Genomic DNA, 21,268 nt, shown 5'->3' with positions numbered 1-21,268 from the left:
GCCTGGCCATTAGTACCGACAAAGCCAAATGTTGGTTCTTAAAAAATACCTCTAAAAATGAAGATTTCCAGAAAGATGAATCAAGGGAAAAAAGAGACTGCCCAAGATCTGGCACAGGAAAGGAAACTGCAGACGTAGCTGAAATTAAGAAGATAGTAAGACTACACTATGGGAAATTTATTCGGTATCTTGTAGTAATCTATAATGAAAAAGAATATGAAAAGGAATGTACTATGTACATGTGTGACTGAAACATTATGCTGTACACCAGAAACTTACACATTACAAACTGACCGTACTTCAATAAAAGCTACTTTTCAATTTTAAGAAAGTATGCTATAAACATTATACCAATTAACTGGGAAATGTAGATAAAAACAAATTCACAGAATATGTAACTTTCCAGAACTGACCAAAAGATAAGTAGAAAATTTGAACAATCATATAATTATGAAGGCTATAGAAGTTTTAAATAATAGTTAAAATTGACCCAAAGAGGATACAGCAGTCCCAGAGACGTTTACAAGTGAATCCTACTACACTTTCAAAGAAGAGATTATTAAAGGAAACATTTCCCAATTTCTTCTATGAGACAAACAAAAGCTTTGCTATTAAAGCCAGACAAGAATAATGCTAGAAAGGAAAATTATTCCAATTTCACTTAGGAACATCAATGCAAAACTGTAAACTAAATGTTACCAAATTCAATCAACAGTCTATAAGCAAGATAAGAAAGATCAAGTTGAGTGTACTCTAAAAATACAAGGGTAGTTTAACATGAGAAAAATTTGTAAGCACAATTCGTCACCTTAACAAATCAGAGGATAGAATCACATGAGTAATAGATGCCTAAAAATCTTTTACAAAAGTTAACACCTATTTATTAATCAAAACTCACAGCAGATTAGGAATAAAAGGGAATTATGAACAGCAAGCATTGTTCTAAATGGAGAAACATTAGAAACATTTCCTTTGAAATCAAGACCCAGAAATCAAGGAGGCTCACCATTCCTGTTTCTATTTAACATAGTACTGAAGGTGCTAGCCAGGGCAATAAGACAGGAAAAAGGCACAAGAGTTTAAGGATTAGAAAACAAAAGTGTCTGTATTTCTGGATAACATGATTATCTATAAAGAGTGAGATCAGCGGAATTAACAAGACACAGATTTAAAATCATATGAAATTTTGGTATTGGAATTGTAAGATACAAAATATAAAGCATGAAATGTTAACAGAAAAAAATATGTAATTAAAAAATGGAAAATAAAAAATATTTTCAGACCTAATTACTAGAATTAATAAAATATTTTAGCAAAGTGATTGAAAACGAGATCTGTATACAAGAATCTATTGTATTTTTATCCACAAGCAACAAATGAAAATATTAATTTTTAAAAAGATGTTATTTATAACACAACAAAACAGAAGGTACCTAGGAAAAGGTATAACAAAGGTGAGCAAGAAGTTGACAGGAAAACATTTTAAACTTTTTTGAAAGACATTTTTTAAACCATAAAAGAATGTTATATTAAAAAGATAATATCTCCACATTGACCGATAGAGTCAAGGTAATCAGAATCCCAATAGGTTCGTTTGTTAGCTTTTTGATAAATCTGAGAAACTGATTTCAGAATGTATATGAGAGAAGGGTCCTAAAATTGTCTGGAGCCTTTCTCAACTGAACCCTAGAACACAGAAAATGAGCTTAGTGGTTATTTTCTCATTTCCCCCAAGGATGGAAGTAGTAAGTACCAACCTAGATGCCTAGGAGAGAAATAATTATTTACAAACATTAAGTGCTTTAAGGCATTAAGGTGAAGAAAGGCTGGCTGGAAGGTGAGGGTGGAGGAATTTGCCTAATCCCGTATCAAGACTTACTGCAAAGTTAAGAGTAATTAAGAGAGTGTGATATTGGAGCAATTACAGGCATAATAATCAATGCAACAGGACAGACTCCCAATTATTTGCAAACTTGATACATGTGAGTAAAGGATGGATCAAGCAACAGACGCTGAGACAACTGGTTACCCATCTGGGGTGGGGGTTGGGGAGGGGTTGAACCCTTACCTCACACCTTATACAAATTCAGCTCCAAGTGGGTTAACAACTTAAATGTGAAAAGTAAAATTTTTGAACTTCAGAAAAATTTAGAATATTTTTATGGCCTTGGAATTAGGAACGTTTTTGGTTTTTTGTTTTTTTTTTTTTACATAAGACAAAGAAAAACTTACACATTGAGCTACATCAAAATTAATAATTTCTGTTCATCAAAAGATGTCATAAAGAAAAAACAAGCCATGAATTGGAGGGAGCGGAGTTAACTGCACACATATAATCACAAAGGACTGGTAGCACATAAAGAATATATACATATTAAATTCCTGCAAATCAATAAGAAAAAGACAAATAGCCTAATAATAAAACATGCAAAAGGATACAAGCAGGTCTTTCCCTGAAGAGGAAATGTATTTGATGGCTAGAAATATGGAATGATAATCAGCCTCATTAGTAATCAGGTACTAATTTGCATACAGCTCCCTAATGAACTGCATTATTCTATACCCTCTAGATCTACATTGTGCAAGAGTTAAGAGCCCAGACTCCAGAACCAGACTGGCTGGGTGCTGTCCTGGCTCCTCCAAGACATGGGAAGGGAACAGCTTCTCCTGCCTCAGTTTCTTCTGTGTAAAACAGGACAATAACCCAGTAAAATCTTATTGAAAATTGGCTCCCACCACCCACCCAGCCCGTTTTCATTCCATCAACCTGATAACAATGACACCTAATATATTAAACAATTGGATTTTTTTCGACCTCAGTCTATAGGATTAGGCAGGGTTTTACTGTGGTACCTGATCCATAAGGTTGTTGTAAGCATTGCATGAAAATTAGTATACGCAAAATACAGAACAGTGTCTAACACGTAGTAAATATTATATAGAAATTAGCTATAGTGTTATTGAAAAGACTGACATTAACAAGTGATGACAGAATTATAGTATTAGGAATTCAACTGTTGCTCAGTGTCGGGGGGAAGGGTATGAACTAGAAGGAAGAATCACATTGGGAAACAACTTAGCATTATCTCACAAAGTCAATGTCTTAGTCCCTGCTGGCTGCTATAACAAAATAGCATGGATTGGGAGGCTTTTAAACAACAGAAGTTTATTTCTCATAGTTCTGGAGGCTGGGACGTCCAAGATCAAGTTGCTGGCAGATTCAGTGTCTGGTGAGACGACTCTTGCCTGGTGTCCTTTCTTGTATAAGGACACTAAACTAATCACCTCCCAAAGGCCCCACCTCCAAATGCCATCACATTGGGGAGATAGGTTTCAACATATGAATTTTGGGGAGACACAGACATTTAATCTACCGCAGTTAAACATGCACATACATATGAACATTCCTTATAATCTAGTGACTTCACTCTTACATTTATACCAGTGATTTTCAAACTTTAATAGATACCAGAACTCCCTGGAGAGCTTCTTAAAACACAGGGTATTGGGTCCCACTCTCAGAGTTTTTAATTCAATAGGTCTGGAATGGGGCCCAAGAATTCACATTCCTAGCAAGTTCCCAGGTGATAGTGATGTCAGCAGGGACCACACTTTGAGATGAACTGGTTTAGAGAAATTATCACAAGTGGGCACCACAAGACCTGTGTGTAAGTGTTCATAGCAGCACTGTTCATAAGGGCAAAACACTAAAAACCCAACCCAAATGTCCATCATTAGGAGATGAAAATAAACTGATAGGTCCGCATAATGGAATACTATGCAGCAGTGAAAATGGGTGAACTATGCTCCATGCAACAATAGGATGAATTTTAACAATGTAATTTTGAATGAAAAAAGGGAAGCAAGTTAGAGAAAACTACATATTTCAGGAAACTGTTTTAGTTCAAAAACAAGCAAATTAACTATTCATTGTTTAGCTATAGATACACACATATGTGGCAAGTCTTTTCAAGAAAATCAAAGGAAGAATAAATACAAAATTTGTGGGAAATGCTCAATTTCCCAGGATTTCTCTCTCTAAATGATATCTGGGCACAGGGGGGGTTTTCGTGTTTCATGGGGACAGTGGCTGTGGTTATAAAATATGATGTGAGGGCTCTGGCTTTGTCCTTCGGCATCCTGCTTGCCTTTGGGCATTGGCCTCTGTCCTTGCTGAATAGGCTGGTGATATCATTGGTCCTTCTTGCTATTAAGCCATAAGCTGGCATCTTAAGCCATAAGCTGTCACCACTCTGGCCATATGAATTCAGAATAACCCAAGTTGGGTCAAAATACCCCAATACTAAAGCTACATTGAACCCTTCACAGAAATATCCCTATGACAAGAAAAAAAAAATAAAGTTCTTCTGCAGGCTTATGGTGTTTTGCTCACAGGAGGTAACACAGACATCAGCACTTCAAATTGCTCCTTATTTGTCCCTAGAGGGCTTTTCCATACCTTAGGCAATGCACCGTTGTAGGATTAAGGACGATTAAAGGGTTTGTCTTCCTACAGCAAAGACAAACAGTTGTGAAAGAGGAGGGAGATCCATGTCAGCAAGGAGAACACATGTTAGTTCGCTGAGAATCAGAAAATTGATGCTCTGTAACCTTTCCTGCCTGTGTGTCCCCTCGGTCACCGCAGCCTCCAGCGGTGTGCATCCCTGATTGGAAGATGCTACTCTGCTCCACTGACTTATTTTTTTCATAACCCTCAGCACAGCTGAGACAGGAGGGGAGGGAGCAGGGCACAACCGTTAAAAGAATGACACAGCAAGTGAAGACTCAACTCCCAGTAGACCTTGAGCTTCACTGTAATATATTAGCACACTGTGTGGCACTCCCATGACAGTTTTTTGTTTGTTTTGCAGGGGGGAGGTAATTAGGTTTTCTTTAGAGGAGGTACTAGGGATTGAACCCAGGACCTCATGCGTGCGAAGCATGCACTCTACCACTGAGCTATACCCTCTCCCCGCCACCCCGTGCCATGACAGTTTCAAGGCTGACCATAAAAGGTTAAAAAGTGGGCGGTGGCCCAATTCCTGGGAGTCCCCGCCCCTTCCCCAAAGTAGTTGGAATAATCCTCCCACTTGTTAGTGTGGGAAGTTACCGAGCCCATTAAAACTAACAAGCCACCTCATGGTCGTGGACTGTGGATCTACTTTTACTTTAACCTAACCGCCCTCCGCCCAGTGCCCCATGGCCTCTCTGGCCTCCTGAGACAGCCTGCACTCTGCCTACGGAGTGTGCACCGCTCTGAACAAATCTACTTTCACTCTACCAAGGCTGGCTCTTGAATTCTTTCCTGCGTGAAGCCAAGGACCCTCACTTGGTGGGTCACATCCCAGGGACTCGCCTTGGACCTGGGACACGACCATCCTCTTGCACCCCATTTTCCCGCATCCCAGTCTCTGCATACCTCATTTATTTCTGCGTCCTCTGTCTCCTCCACGGCATATAAGAGGCTCAGAGACAGCCACCTGGATGCCTTGCTCCCTGCATGTCCCTGGAGCTTCGGACACTGCCTGGCACACAGTGGGATGGTCCACATGTAGTTATTGAAGGAAATAATAAACAACGCATTTTGTAGCTCCCTGCTGGTAGCGCCAGTAATAAAAAGGTGATGGGTTCCCTGGCTTTGCCAAGGAAACCAGTTCAATGCCCCCAGTAGCATCTCCCAGATACTCCCCTGTGCCTCACTTCTCTCCAGAACCCTTTAAACATCCGGCTCCAGTGTAAGGAGAGTCCTAGCCCTGCCTGAAGGCAGCTGGGGACAGGGGTGGGGGGACAGCGGACACTGGAGTGCTGACATAAAAGCTGTTTGCTTCCAGCTTTATTAACTTTTAAGCCTTTTCCTGTTTTCCCATCACGGCCAAACCCACCTCTTGGCAGACACTAAAGTTGGAATTTTTGAATTAGATTCCTGAACAGTGATCAAAACAGATTTGGGACCTCAACAGAAGAGATCCCAAACTATCAACACAAGCTAGACTATTCCAAAGGGACCTGTGCCCAGAGGAGGGCGGCGGGGTGGGGTCTCGTCCTCTGGGCCTCTTGGCCTCATCTCTAGGGAAGGACTCCGTCTGCTCTGGGCAGGGACTTCCAGGCTGGGATGGCACGGCGTCTGCGGCGGGGGCACTGGCATCACCCGGCGTGTGGGCAGGAGCCGGCGGAATCAAGGATGAAGTTGCTCGGGCCTTCCGCCCACAGTCACGCCCGAGGGGTCTGTGTTCTCACTGGCTCACAGAGGTCTTGCCACCAGCATTTTCACCAGCCCAGTTTCCGCCCAGGGAAACTGAGGGAGAGAAAGAGTGGGATTGATGTCTTCAAGGCCACCATCCTTCAAGTAAGATAAACACCAGCCTCAGCCCCATCCCGACTCGACTTCCCAGCCTCCCACACTGAGACGCATTCATTCAGACTGTTTGCCAAGCAGCGCTGAGCCTCTGAGGGGCCCCCTGAACATGCCAATGAAAGGAGCTTTCTGTGTGTATCCGTCTGGGTTGTTAAAAAAAAAAAAATCCATCTCTCCCCCATGCTTGTCCGTCCATTAAAAACTCAGTGTTGAGTGAAAAACAACAACTCCAAACAAACAAAACAAAATAAAAAACAAAACAAATAAAAAACTGACTCTATGTTCCCAACCCATTAAAAGAATCAGTGAGCCTTTTCTCCCAAACATCGAACATACGTGAATCCAAACCCACTGGTGGATTCAGCCAGTTTTTCCTTTTGGGCAGGGAGAAGGAGGAAGTATATTAAATAAGCAATTTGTTGTTGTGAAAAAAAAAATTACCAATGGCCTGAGTGAGCTCTCTTTTTGCATTTCTTTGGTGCAGTGTGGAGCCAACATCAGATTCTAAGCATATAAAATGGGGCGTTTCAGCTCCTCCGGAGACGGGGACGCTCACACCCTGGGCCAGGTCAGAGCTCTCCACCCTCCTGGAGTCTGTGGATCCCACTCTGTGTCCAGCAAAGGGGCCCAAGGCTCCCCCAGGACGACACAGTGCACAGAAGCCTGTTGATTCACGGAGTTGAATATTTTCCTTACTGCTTCAAGCCAATGCTCCGTGCTTTTAATAGACCAGGGAAGGACTGAACATCGAACCTCGTTCCACAGCCCAAGACAGCCACAGGGCCCCGCCTCGGTGACAAACATTCAGCCTTCCTCTACCAAGATGAGGGGTAAGAGTGGAGCGTTGACCGGGGGGTTGATGGTGTGGTGTGTCTGTTAGAGGAGGACCGGCTCCAGGCAAACCCAGGAGACGTCACAGCCGTCCTTGCTGGACGCACAGTTAGCATCCGGAAACAGTTCCTGAATGAGTGAACCAGTGAGTTATGACAGTGGATGAACAACAGCATGAATCCTGGGCTGCTTCTCGACCAAACGAAACGATGAAGCAGCTAAAACACGTCTTTAGCATCCCAGAGCTTTCTGCTTTGTGCACCTTCTTCTTGGCGATCTCCAAGAAACTAGTCCCCTTGACACTGCAGCAAAACCTGCTCTTGGGAAAGCCATTCACAGCCAACTCTGCCAGACTCATGGTGCTACATGCCATCCTTCCCACGGATGCTTGCATTCTAAAAGGGATCAAGTTTCTAAAAGGGATTTAAGCTAAGGACTGAATCTTGTTTATGGAACTTCAGCCATCAGCCAGTTTGCAGGGTGACAGGGGTGTGTATCAAGATTTGGAGACATGTCTGTAGGGCTTTTCCAGCATCTCAGAAATCTTAAAAGCTGCCCCATTCATTCAGTCTTTGCATAGTCAAGCTGGCTGAAGGTATATCGTGTGCTCAACCTGCTCCCAGCTGCAGGGAGCTCACGATATCCTCAAAGGGGCAGAGAGATGCCGTAGCTTAAAAGACATTGGCTCAACCCTTTAACTGCAGTGGGATGGCGAAAGGTGGCCCTAATGCCGGCAGGAGACCGAGCCAGGCAGGGGGACAGGGCAGGGGGTCTTCAAACTGTGATGTACACAGATTTCCCCCAGGGCACGTCAGCAGTGGATCAGTTTCTCAAATCCTCTATGATTCTAAGTTTTCCTATAAAACTGCTGGGAAAATGCAATGCCTCTTCATCATAACCCTTCTGCCACTTACAGAAAAAAGGCAGCTTCTCATCCATCCTGAATTTTATTATGGAGTATTTTTCTGGGGTGAAAAAAATCTCTTTAGCCCCAGGGTTGTGATGTGGCACACAGTCATTCCCTGTTTTGCATACCTGCTGTTAAGTGCGGGGCTTGGCCCACAACGACGTTCTGAATTCAGGATCCTAAGGGCTTGACCAAGGGATCGGTTAGCACTCACGTGCTGACCTTGGGAACTGACATCCGGAGCCTCCTCAGGTGACGCACTGAGAAAACACGTCCTTCTGTGGTCATCCAGCCAAAAATGCACATCTGGATCTAATCGTGAGGAAAGGGCAGACAAACCCCAACTGAAGTACATTCTACAAAGTAACTTGTCTATTGTCTTCAAAAGGCATCAAGCTCAAAAAGGGTGAAGAGGAGGGGAAGCAGAATTCCAAGATCTTTGGGGGACAAACAACCAAGTGCGACGTGAGGTCTTGGATTAGATCCTGGGGGGAAAAGAAATCTATAAAGGACATTAAAGATACAATTGTCAGAATTTGACCATGGACTGTAGATTAGACAATAATACTGTTTTAATATTAAATGTCTTGATTTTGCTAATCGTACTGTGGCTACAAAAGAGAACGTCTTTGTCTTTAAGAAATCTACCCCCTAGATAAACAAGATTCTACTGTATAGCACAGGGAAATATATACAAGATCTTGTGGTAGCTCACAGCAAAAAAAAAAAAAAAAAAAAAAGTGACAATGAATATATGTATGTTCATGTATAACTGAAAGATTGTGCTCTACACTGGAATTTGACACAACATTGTAAAATGACTATAACTCCATAAAAAAAGTTTTAAAAAAGAACTATACTTCAATACAAATAAATAAAAGATTAAAAAAGAAAAAAAAGAAATCTACCTCCAAGCACGTAGGCCTAGAGAGCACAGTGTCTCCACTGCTCTCAAATAATTCAGAACAAAACCAACACGCAAATGTACATAAATGTACAGATAACGATGAAGCAAATGGGGCAAAATATAAACAAAATTTGTTAATCTGGGTAAAGGGTATATGGGAGTCCTTGAACTATTCCAGCTTTTCTGTAAATTTGAAATTATGTCAAAAGGAAAAGTTGCAAACAAACATACAAGGATAACATACAAGGATAGCTGGGCGTATGGTAATTTTTCTATCTTCCTGTTTTCTTTAATGAACGCATAGTTTTATCATGAAAAAAAATCAACAAATGCACATCATTTAAAAAATTCGTAAGTGATGGGGGTATGAACGAAAAATACTGCAAACCATATCAGTAAACAAAGAATGCTGAAGCCACCAAGTTATCAGCCACTGCTGCCACCCCCCAGTGGAGACAAGGCTGCCTCTGCAGCCTGAGGGGACTCAGAATGTGAAAGGACAGGACACTGGCCCTAGATAGCCAGGTGCTTGTCAAAGGAATGATTTCAAGGAGCCCAAATGTTTGCTCCCTCCCATACAGAGAAAAGCACTAAATTCTTTAACTTGAGATGCCTGGTTTTCTTCAGTTAACAGTTAATCTTTTCATGTTCCGACTACCTGGTCTTTGTTGTAAAGCTCCTGTATATCCTGGCTCCTCCCCTACCTCTTCGGTGCTGCCCCTCAGAGCGATCTGGGAGGGGCTCGAAGGGATTGAGTCCTCAGAAATGTCCACCAAATAAAACATAACTCTCAACTTTTAGGTTGTGTGATTTTATTTCAGTAGACAGGGGAGGGTATAGCTCAGTGGTAGACCGCATGCTTAGCATGCACGGGGTCCTGGGTTCAACCCCCAGTACCTCCTCTAAAAATAAACAAACCTAATTACCCCCACCTGCCAAAATGAAAATAATTAAATAATACAGTAGTAAATAAACAAAACCTAAAAAAAAATTTGTGAGTGATGCTGACTCTTTGAAGTGTAACTGGAAAGTTTCCGAGGACTTCTATCAAAAAATGTCAAGCTGTATGGTTAAAAATTCATAGATAAAATGTTCATATCATTTTTTTCATGATCAGCATGCTTATTCGCTGTGTTATCAAATTGTGACATAAAATATTTCCCAATTACAGTCAGTCTTCATCTTATTTCTTTTTACAAAGTGTTTAATATGTTCCACCTCCCATTAAAAATATACTTGTTTAATTCTATGATGAAAAATAATTGGCACCCAGTTTTTCGAAATTCTTTTAGGGAGTCTGCAAGCAAAACTGTGTGCATCCCACTGGAATAGGGCATGTGATAGTTTGATTCTGACAATAGGAGGGACTGACAACTGGGGAGACACCTGGAGAAAGATGGGGCCCTCTGGCAAACAGAGGCAGCCCAATGGGTCAGAAATCCAAGCCAGCTTCCTATGAGTGGAATGGCAGGAGCCAGCCTCCAGCTGGGGTCCTGATGCAGAACACTAGCTCCTGGGTGGAACTGGAGATAGTCCAGTTTCCCAGGGGGGCCTTGGGCCCAGGCAGCCAGACAGGGATCCAGGGGGCTCTCAGAACCAGGCCCAAGGGGAGGGTTGGACCAGCAGGGGATGAACTGATGCCAAGTCCCTTCTCAGCTGGGTTTCCTTAGGCATAAAGGAGCCAGTTCTATTGGGTTCACGTCAAGAACCTCTGCCCTGGAGGCTGGGGCTGGCTGAGGGTTCAGGTGGGCAGAGGTGGGCACTGGAGGACTGAAGAGGCTGAGAACCGGGCAGGGCCTGGCAGAAACGACCATCACATCAGTTACACACACATCCTTGCTGTGCATAGAAGCCCCCAAAGTGGGAATAACACACCCATTTTATAGAAGCAGAAACTGAGGCTCATGTTGGCCGAGGCCACCATGGAGCTGAACTGTGATTCCTAAACACTGAGGCTCTTTCCAACAAAGCAAGCTGATGTGGGTTCCTTCCGTCCCAGCACAACTCCCCACCTGCCACCCCTACCCTCAGCCTCATCCCATTTCTGTTAAGTACATTTGGGGCCCAGCTCACTCACCTCACTGCAGGATTTATCCCTGAGTCACCGAGATGCCTTTACTATCGGAGATTCCATCCAGTGGTATCTCGGCTCCGGAGCAGTGTGTGTTTGGAAGCAAGAGAAGATGCTGAGAAGTCTTCCCGGGCAGCTGGGGAAGCTCTGCCCACCGCTCTCGGACTCTACAGAGGCCTCGGAGAATGCACGGCACATGCGGGATCCCAGCTGCAGCATCCCTCAGGGTGGAGAGTCCTAGGCTGAGTGCTCTGGCTCTGCCCCTTCTCCTGCGGTAGCTCAGTTCCCCGGCTCCCCCAGCTCGGGTTGGGGAGAGGCTCCTACTCCTTAAAAGCAACTTGCATACCTCTCCTTCCAGATCCTTAAGCAAGACACAGCACTATCCAACAGGCTCACATCCTGCAACAGAGGGATGGTGGCTCCACCTCTCGTTCTGGACGACCCGGAGTCTCTAAACCAGTGGATCTCAAAGTGGAGCCCCAGGACCACCAGCAGCAGCAGCAGCAGCACCTGAGAATTTGTTATAAATGCAAATTCTCAACAACCCCCCTCCCCAAACTATGAGTCAGCAACTCTGGGGCAGGGCCCACCTCTCAGCGTCTTCATCTTAACTGGGCGAATCTGAGGCATACTTGCTTTGGAAACCACGCTGCTTCGAAAAACCGATTTCTTTAGATGTAAAATGGGTATTATCAATATTCTTAACCCAGAGGGTGTCTTGAGGATTAAATGAGACAGTGCTGGAGGTCCTGGGTAAAGGTCACTGTTATCTTAACCAGTCACTGCATTCAGCACTCAAGCTGTTTCACAAGAATGTAGGAATCTTCTGGCACATACACTACTTGTTTCCTTCTTCCCTTATCTGGGCTGGTCTCAGACTTGTCTCATTGCAGCTTCTTTAGTCTAACCGTGAGTCATCCAGGTGCACGTGGCTCCAACCCCGTGCCCCGGGCCAGCAACCCCTCTCTCTCTGCTGCTGGAGTTGTTGAGGGAAGTTCCCCACTAGGCCCAGACACTCCCAGTTACTCAGACCAACAGCACTTGGCCCTGTCTATAGACTCCCCACCCTAGCCCCTCTCCCCATCCCCAGGATGGCCTCCAACAGGATCCAACTCCCTCTGAACTCCCCCTCCTCCATCCTCTAAAAGACCAACCTTGTAGATTCCAAACACATCCCTGTGGGGCTAGGGGTGGGGGAGATTCCCCTTCAGTCATAATGCAGCCCCAGGCAGCCTCTAAATGAGCTGCAGTTAACCCATTCTCCCACCGAGGCTTCATTTCATCTCCACTTCCAAGTGAAGGCTGTCTAGCTTTTTCTTTTTCTCCCTTTCTTTCTTTCTTTCTTTCTTTCTTTCTTTCTTTCTTTCTTTCTTTCTTTCTTTCTTTCTTTTTCTTCCTTCCTTCCTTCCTTCCTTCCTTCCTTCCTTCCTTCCTTCCTTCCTTCCTTCCTTCCTTCCTTCCTCTCTCTCTCTCTCTCTCTTTCTTTCTTTCCTTTTGACTTTGGAGTGGATTTGCATCTATTCTCCATCAGCAGGACAGACAACACATGCGCCCTTCAGTCTCTCAACGAAAACATTACCGGTAATGCAGTAATACCAATAAAATGCATTTGCAGGATGGGGAAGCGGGTTCAGAGTATCCCATCTCGAGTCTTCTTCTTAAGTTTCCAACGCTTGACTCCCCGGGGTCTGCTCCTCCTCTTATTTCAGGGCTCAGCTCCTAGCCTTTAGCCCCAGGACAAGACTTCACCTGGGAGAGCTTTAGAAATGCAGACTCTCCCTATGAAGCTGCACTCACTACATTTTAACGACCCTCTCAGGGATTCAAAGGTTCACTGCTGTTTGAGAAGGGCTGCCAGGGGGCTGGGTTTACTAAATATCCCCGTGGACACCGGCCTAAAATATGAATTCCCAAAGTTCTGATTCAGAAGCAGGAGGTGGAACTCAGGAATCTGAGCTTTTTGAACAATCTCCCCATGTGATTCTGATGACAAAGTAAATTTGGAATTGGGAGTTTAGAAAAAGGATCTGAAAACAACCAATTTTCACCCCAGGATGGAGCTTTGGAGCATTCGTCTTCTGGTTCTTTTCGACGAGTGGAATTTGTGGCATCTGGGAGTGGACCACCTCTCCAACTCCTCCCCTTAAAAGAAAAAAAAATAATTCTAATAGTTCAAAAGGAAGTAAAATTAAAAAATATAAACTCTCCTCCTGTTGTTAACATCCTGTACCTGAGATCAGGGCGAGATTGCTTAAACCGGTGAAGTGAGGACTTGGGGGCCAAGGTCCAGGATTAAAGGGGACGAGTCCTAGATGCAAGTGCACACAGGTTGGTGAACAGCTGGGTCCTTTGAGGTCCTCGGGCTGTGGCGCCGCGCGGATTGCGCGCGTCCGTCCTGGGCCCCCCGGGATCACAGCGCAGTATCCAAAGTAGGGAGAGGCGGATCTCGCGCTCAACCCTTATTTCCCGAAACTGCCGAAGCCACTGAATCTGCCAAGCTCCTAGCCAATTCTCTGGGGGCAACCCCCCGGGGGTGGGAGTGGGGGACGTCCGCTCGCGGCCTTTGGACAAGGGCGCAATTTACCAACGCGAGCCGCCCCTGGCCCACCCAGATGAGGACGGCCATCAAATTCAATATTTACAAGAACAATCCCGTGCTTGGTTCTAAAATTACTCGCCACACAAAGAACAGTTCACTTCTCATAAGAAGAAAAACCTAAGCTTGTGTCTTACTCTTTAAAAACGGAATAATCAAGCTTAAAAATTACCCCCTCCCCCCAAAAAATCACTTATCGCTTGCGCCCCTTTTCCTCCGGCCGGGGAACAGAATAAAGGCCAGCTTTGCCCGGGCTCGGCGCCCCCGCGCGTCGCGGCAGCCCCCGCGGCCGCGGCCCTGTAACTTTAAACCTGGCCTGAGGTCATCGTTTTGGCGCCGGCCAAACAGAGGCAGAGGGCGGTCCTAGGGAGTCCGGGACTGAGACCACCTTACCGCCGGCTCTCTCCGCCCTCGTCGGGGGAGATAAATGCTGACTCCGATCCGACAGTTGCCAACTGCAAAGTTTGCTCCTCCGGCGGCGGCGGCTGCGGGCGAAGGAAGCTTGGGGACCCCTCCCGCGCTGAGGCTTCTGCTCCCCGCCTTCCAGTCCCTCACTCTCGCGCTCCTCCAGACGAGGGCCTGTGGCTGCGGGGAGATTTTAAACAACCTTTCCCCCAGCACAGAAACTAACTGCTTGCCGCCCCGGCCCCAAAGAACAAGTCAACTAAGAAAATGTGGAAAGTGCCACTTCTGTTCTGCGTTTTGGGAAGCGCATCGCTCTGGGTCCTGGCAGGAGGTAAGACCCAGCAGGCGGGGCTCCCTGCAGCTGCTGGTGCGGACGAGCGAGCCGGGACTTGCGGGAATGCCTGGGCCTGGTATGTGAGGTTGCCCAGGAGAGCAGAGGGGAGCCGGGAGTGTGTGTGCGCAGGAGCCTGGAGGACCCAGAAGAAGGAGACAGCGGACTTAGCTGGTGCCAGGTCCCAGAGGAAGATCTGAGCGGGGTGCCGGGGGAGACCCCGAACCACAGGCAGCAGGTGGGGAGCAGAGGGAGCCTCCCACAGAGGCAGCCCACCTCCTGCCACCCCTGACTGGCTCGTAAGAGATAGAATGCAAGGATAGCCACCAGGAGCCTGCCACTGGTGGGACCGACCAGGCTTTCCTGCAGGGCTGTGTCTCGGAGAAACACCCGTGGCCTCAGAAGAAACTGGACCCATGGAATCTGGAGGGGCATTCTGGGTCCCTGGGGTGGGGGTGAGGTTCCCCCCGGGCAGCGATGGTCTCCCTCTGGGGGCTGCCAGGTCTTACACCCAGTGCCCCTGAACACTGGACACAGTCAGAACCCCATCAATGGCACAAACCCCTGGGAGAGGACTCCTCCGTTGTCCTCTGTAAAGTGTGTGTGGAGGGGACTGAAATGGAGGGTCCTGAGTGCATGAGGGAATGGAGGACCGTTGTGAACTTTGAAGTTTAAGTTCCTTTGGGGCCATGTGTCCAACAAGGTCAACAAGTTGACTCCTTAGACCTTCGCTGCACTACATCTGATGGTGGGGCCATCTCCCCTTCCCTCTTCTTACTTAGACCCCCTGCCCTTGCCTCTTTCTGCCCAGTGTGCTGTGTTGGTGGCATCCATGCATACTGGTCAATGCTTTATCTTTCTTGGGTTTTTATTTGTATCTATAAGCTCCCGTGGACACAGCTATGTCTTGGCCTTGATCCCCAGGGCCCCGACAATATCCAGTGCATAGTAGTTGCTCACTAAGTATTGGCTGAAGGCATTGTGAGCTAACTCGTTATCTTTGGAGTTGGAGGTTGAGGAAGGAAAGCTCTTACATTTTCCAAATTGAGGATCCAAGTAGGCCTGGTGCCAGAGGAATCCTGCTTGGAGGGAGGGGTTTGAGGGAGAAGTGGACCTGACCGAGGCGTCTATAATTCTACACAAAGACAAAAATACCCAGCCGTAGAGAAGTGATACAGGGTGTCTTACTCTGTGCCAGGCCGTCTGCTTCGGAGAGACCGAGCAGCGCTCTTTGCAGGGCCTTGGGCTATTCGTGGCTGATCTATCTTTGGAACTTCTCTTTCCAGGGAGATATACACGGCTCTGCGTTTCAGTTACATTTCCTTTTTGGGGAGACAGTGTATAAATGACACTATTTTGTGCTCACCAGGGCAAGGTGTGGGAGGCCCCCAAACTGAGCATCCCAGCTCTGCTCAGGAAAGAGGGCCAGTGGGCAGCATCCTCCGTTTTCTCCCCAGGGACAGGTTAACTGTAATTATCTTTCAGCCAGTCCTGAATATCAAAGGTACTCCCAAAGAGTAGTGGTAAACCTTGTCTGAGAAAACAGCCACCACTGGTAATAGAAACTAGATTACTAAAGACAGAAGGATCCCCACCCCCTCCCCGGGGCTGTGGGACTGCGTGTGGATGCAGAGTTGCTGGGCTGCTGGCAAGGAGCTGAGGCCCAGGAGGGTTTTTGTCTGAGGATAATGAGGGAGGCAACTTGAATATGGATGAATAACTTCATTGAGCTGAGCCATTGTTGGCTCTGGTTGGGGAGCAGGGCTGGGGGTAATTATGGTGATGAATTTTATTATCCTTCTCAAAGGATCCTCCTCCCCTCTGGGTTTCCCTCATCTAGTGCTGTAATCTGGTTCAGTTGTATAATCTGGTCCCACGTGTTGTCTCTGGAGATGTCAGTGGATTCAAAGGAGCTCTGTTGTCCGCACATCTGGCATTTTCCTCCATTGTCAGGCCCCACCGTCACTCTGAACTTGCATCCAAAACACAGACTTCAGGGCCTCTCCGTTAGATGGTTTATTTCTGCTAAACGCTGCAGGCTGCTATGTGCTAGAAGCCCACATGAGCTTTTCCGGGACCAATCCACCCAGGATTAATCATACAGGGAACAAATTTCCCTGTAATTTCCCCAAAACGCTTGCCAGTTTCAGAGGCTCTGAAATCTTTGTGAGTTGCTAAGAGTTTTTGTTGCACTTTAAGGCATCTCAGGTCTGTTAGAGCCTACGTGAGGGAGGCTATCAATTACACTGGCGTATGAGATCTAAAGTAGCATTTAATATAGAAAAGCAAATTAAAAAAAATTTTTATCGAAGTACAGTCAGTTACAATATGTTAGTTTCTGGTGTACAGCACAATGTCCCAGTCATGCATATACATATGTATATTCATTTTCATATTCTTTTTCATTAAAGGCTATTATAAGATATTGAATATAGTTCCCTGTAGAAAAGCACATTTTTAAAAAGAAGTATCCAAGCATGAGAAGGCTAAGCTGGGACCTGATGAATAGGGAGGAATCAGGCTGAGCAGAGGTAGGAGGCCCCTTCTCTTTCTCTGGCCTCTGAAATGAGTGGCTGGTGAGTAACTATACTGAGAATTACAAAGACCCCAAACCTTGGTGTGACAGTGGATGGTGTGGCCAAGTACAAGGGACACCATCTCCCTCCATTCCCATCCCCCACCACGTGGTAGGAATGTCACAGTTCCCTCATTTTATCATTACAGCTCCTTAAATTATACATTATTATTTTCAGAATATGCTAGAACCGGCATTCAAAAAACGGGCCTAACTCCAAACCTCAAACTTTTTTTTTTTTTTTGCTGCGCTACACAGGAAAGAAGAAAGAAGGTTGAACTTGAAATTAAAGGTTAACCTCCACTTTAAACTCCTTAAACATGAAAACAAATTTTTTGAAAGGTATCAAAAGTTCTTTACATTTAATACATATCATAATATTCCTTCAAGAATGAAGATGTCACAGTCCATTAAAATAGGATTCGTTAATTCAGTCCCCAGATAGTAATTCAGCATTTCCTGAAGTGCGGGGTACTGTGCAAGATGCAGATTTGAACTATATGCACTTTTGAGGGAGGCACACCTAACCTAACCTAAAGCACGCCCTGCAGTCCTCACCAGCAAAACAACAAACGTGTGCTTTAAATTCCAGTGGCTTATCTGAATATTTGTCATATTTCTGGCTTCCAAGAACAGACATGCCAGATTACCACTTGTAGAAATATTACGGGGGAGGGTGGAGAGAGAGCAGAGGCTCGGATACCTGGCAGTGCCTTGTGAAACTCACTTGAAGAAGCTACGTCAGACCCTGCAAGGCTCTCCAAGGAATCTTGTCATTCTTTGCATATGCCAAGGAAATCTCCAATGAGAGTGCTTTGTTGGAAGGGAATCAAATGATTAGGGGCAAAGGGGGTGGGTTACTGAGATAAGCCTTAGGATTCCCGCAGGGGTGGGCAGACCATTAATAGCCCCTTTTGCCTGGGGTTCTGAATCCTTTCCCGACTGATTTCTTAAACATTTTGGGAAAGGAAAGTGATGAGGCATTTTATCCGGGGGCTATGAGTTAGAGGCAGGTTATGGAACAACTGGAATTTTGCGAACTTCATCCAAGGCAGGAAAACAAGGGGACTGTTTCCTTCCCGCCTGTCTCACCCCAGCGCCCACCAAGCAGCCTGCTTCCGGCCGGCCAGCCCACGGCCAGCACCCCTTGAGCTTCCACAGGTAGGGATGGATGGGCTCTCCCAACTTTTCACCTGGCCGAGTGCCTTTTCCTTGGGAATTGCTCAGAGGAGATGAGTTTATCCTTTGAGGGGAATCACGCTAAGCTCGGAAGGAAACTTGCAGACCCAGCCACCCCATTCACCTAGTTGTCTGAGGAGCTGCAAACTGAAATTGTCAGGGCAAAGCTAAATGTTATGCCAAGGGAATTAAAAAAAAAAAACAAAACAAAAACCCACAAACCAAAAAACAACAAACCTACCAATAGGATAATCACCTTTCCGGAGGAAGATGTGCTCTCGACCTCTGTCCAGAGGGTCAGTGCTGCCAGGGCTCCAGGCAATAGAGAGATTATCACTGAGCCACAGTGGGGTAAAAAAATTGCCATTGTTACATTTGTAGCAGGCAGGGGAATGGCGGTTACATAGACATACAGATGGGAAGCAGGGAAGGGTGGCTGGAAGATGCTTAAGCATGTTGCTAATGAGAGCAGAGTACTTCTGGTAATTCATCACCATGTCTCCATCTGGGTGGGTAAAACACAACAAAAAGCAAGGCTGCAATCCAGTGAGTGGTATCCTGCCCAAAGGAGAGGGGAGTCTGTTTGCCTAGAATCTCGATGGAAGGAGTAGATTACGATGTTGAAGCTGCCTTGCCCAAGGAATGCATTGACCTAACAAATATTTACTAAGTAACTTCTTTGTGAGTCAGACAAGGTGAACGTTATCCTTGCTAACGGCTAGTATGCCGGATGTCTTATCTGGTGGCTGTAGGGCTTCTGATGTCAGGCAAGATGTTCCTATGATGAATCAGGGATCCCTGTTCTGTCACAGTCGGGAAATGTGTTCCACCCAACTGCCCTGCCCCTGGCCTTGATTCTGTGCCCACCAGACATCTTCTCAGGTATTTCACTCTTGAGAAGGGCATGCCTCGAATAGCAAATATGCGTAGAAAGCATTGGAACGCTCTTTCCCTTTCTAAATAAGCTGTTTGATTTCCTGGCCTCTTGGGAGTTTGGCTAGTGTGAAAGTTTCATCTGAGGTCATCCTATAATAAGGTGACATTTCTGAATCTACAAAACGAAGGGAGCTAGATTCTGGCTGGGAGGTGTTAATAGCAGCAACTATGTAATAGCAGGTGACGTTCCTGAGCACCTAGTGTCAAGCACTTTCCAAGCCCCGTTTTACTCCATCCACATGACAGACCTACAGGTAGGAGCTATGTGTCTTTTATAGTTGGGCAAAGAGGCTCGGAGAGGTTCAGTAACTTACACACACACAGCTAGTAAATAGCAACGGTGAGACTTGAATCCAGGCAGCCCAACCCCAGAGCCTATGCCCCCTAAATATTCAGCACAACAGCCAGCTATGCTCAGGGTTGAGGCCACCAAGGGACACCCAGCAAAGTCAGCTGGTTGACTTCTTCAAGTAACTTTTACAGCAGCAACACCACTTGTTATCTGTTAGACACACAATTCAGATTGAAGAGCTGGACTGGGGTCGGGGTATCGACTTAAAGGACATGATCCCTGCCCCCTTGAGTGTTTATAGAGCACACACGTTAAGAGCTTTAAGAGTGAGAAAGGCATCATACAGGGGACCGCAGCAGCTCACACACAGAGGGAAGGCAGGTGTGTGCGTGGTGCACACACACAAGGACAAACAAGGCAGCGTGAAATGGCAGATCAGGGTTGCACACACCATCGTCTGCTGCTGGTTTGGAGGTGAGGTTCTTGTGGCCTTCGGGAGCTGGAAGAAGTCTGGTGGGGAAGATGGGACTTGATCTTGGCTGTGAAAAATGGCAGGGTTGGTTGGACAAGGTGGCAGGGAAGGGCAATACAGGTGGAAGAGACTGCTTCAGCAAAGGCACAGAAACACGAGCACTCTGGAGTTTGTGTGGGAAGAGGGGTGGGCACCCAGGGCTAGGAAAAGCCATGAGGGCTGGCTGGAGCCGGGGGCGTTGAGTTGGGAAGTGGCAGGAAATTGGGGGAAGGATGAGTCCTTGTCCATGCGAGAGGTAGACCTTCTTCTGTAGGCAGTAGGCAAATGGAAGCGGGGTGGGATGAACAGTGGTTGTCAGGAGAAAACTTGATGACAAGGGCACCATATGGGACTGAGTCTAGTTTACGGGACCAGTCTCGGGGGAGAGGGAGAGTCAGGAGGTAAAGGGACTAAGTGTGGTGACAACAAAGGGCTGAGTGAGATCAGATTTTTGGGAAGAAGAGCCAGTAAGACTTGCAGCTCAGTATTTCCAGATTCCTCATTATTCTTTCCTCACTTCCTGATTTCCTATTATTCACCTCTTACAACACTCATCACTGTATTAAATTTTTTACTGATATGTAATTCTCATATCATAAAATTAACCCTTTAAAACAATCCAGTGGTTTTTAGTATATTCAGAGTTGTACAACCATCACCACTGTCAATTTTATTTATTTGTTTGTTTGTTTGTTTATTTATGTATGTATGTTTGGAGGAGGTACTGGGGATGGAACCCAGGACCTCGTGCATGCTAAGCATGCGCTCTACCACGTGAGCTATCCCCTCCCCCAACACTGTCAATTTCAGAACATTTTTGTCATCCCCTCCTCTAAAGCCCCAAATCACTAGTAGTTGCTCCCATTTCCCCCTCCCCCACCCTCCTAGCAACCATTAATCTGCTTTCTGTCTTTACAGGTTTACCTTTTAGGTATCTCATATAAATGTAATCGTACAGTATGTGGTCTTGTGTGTCTGGCTTCTTTCACTGCATGATGTTTTCGGTTCATCCATGCTGTAGCATGAGTCCGAATTCCATCCCTTTTTATGGCTGAATAATATTCCATGTTAAGGCTATACCACATTCTGTTCATCCGTTCACCTGTTGATGGACATTTGAGTTGTTTCCGCTCTGGGGCTGTTACAGTAATGGTTCTATAAATATCCATGTACAAGTCTTCATGTGGACATACGCTTTCATTTCCCCCAAGTATGTACCTAGGAGTAGAATTGTTGGGTTGTGTGGTAACTCTATGTTTAACTTTTTGAGGAACTACCGAACTGTTTTCCAAAGTGGCTACACCAAGGGTTCCAAGAATTTCTCTACGTCCTTGCCAACACTTGTTATTTTCCGTTTGGTTGGGTTTTTTGT

The 21,268-nt window shown here is 45.8% G+C and overlaps 1 protein-coding gene, 1 long non-coding RNA gene and 1 other non-coding gene across 7 annotated transcripts in view; 1 reads left to right on the top strand and 2 right to left on the bottom strand.

Annotated features, from left to right (window-relative positions):
- Window positions 1-187: 187 nt before the first annotated feature.
- LOC123617550 (uncharacterized) lies at window positions 188-14,197 on the bottom strand. 4 transcript variants are annotated; one of them, XR_012511443.1, is made up of 4 exons: window positions 13,302-13,883; window positions 11,078-13,213; window positions 8,222-8,595; window positions 188-7,315 (listed from the first exon to the last, which is right to left on the bottom strand). It is a non-coding gene; the product is annotated as an uncharacterized LOC123617550 (long non-coding RNA). The 4 variants fall into 4 exon arrangements; XR_012511445.1 differs by lacking the exon at window positions 13,302-13,883 and adding an exon at window positions 14,061-14,197 and having other exon boundaries at window positions 188-8,595; XR_012511442.1 differs by having other exon boundaries at window positions 188-8,595.
- Window positions 4,898-4,972, bottom strand: TRNAA-CGC (transfer RNA alanine (anticodon CGC)). The gene has a single exon. It is a non-coding gene; the product is annotated as a tRNA-Ala (tRNA).
- Window positions 14,089-21,268, top strand: part of PDPN (podoplanin) — a 27,353-nt gene continuing 20,173 nt past the window's right edge. The window contains exon 1 of one of the 2 annotated variants that reach the window (XM_045518509.2): window positions 14,089-14,403. In XM_045518509.2, the coding sequence (XP_045374465.1) occupies window positions 14,340-14,403 (64 nt within the window). In that variant the 5' untranslated portion in view covers window positions 14,089-14,339. The remainder of the gene's footprint in view (window positions 14,404-21,268) is intronic. The other variant, XM_010957510.3, reaches the window with a different exon arrangement.

This window comes from Camelus bactrianus, chromosome 13 (assembly GCF_048773025.1).
Source record: "Camelus bactrianus isolate YW-2024 breed Bactrian camel chromosome 13, ASM4877302v1, whole genome shotgun sequence".
NCBI lineage: Eukaryota > Metazoa > Chordata > Mammalia > Artiodactyla > Camelidae > Camelus > Camelus bactrianus.
Note: the sequence above shows the minus strand (reverse complement) of the source record. Positions and strands in the feature narration are given on the sequence as shown.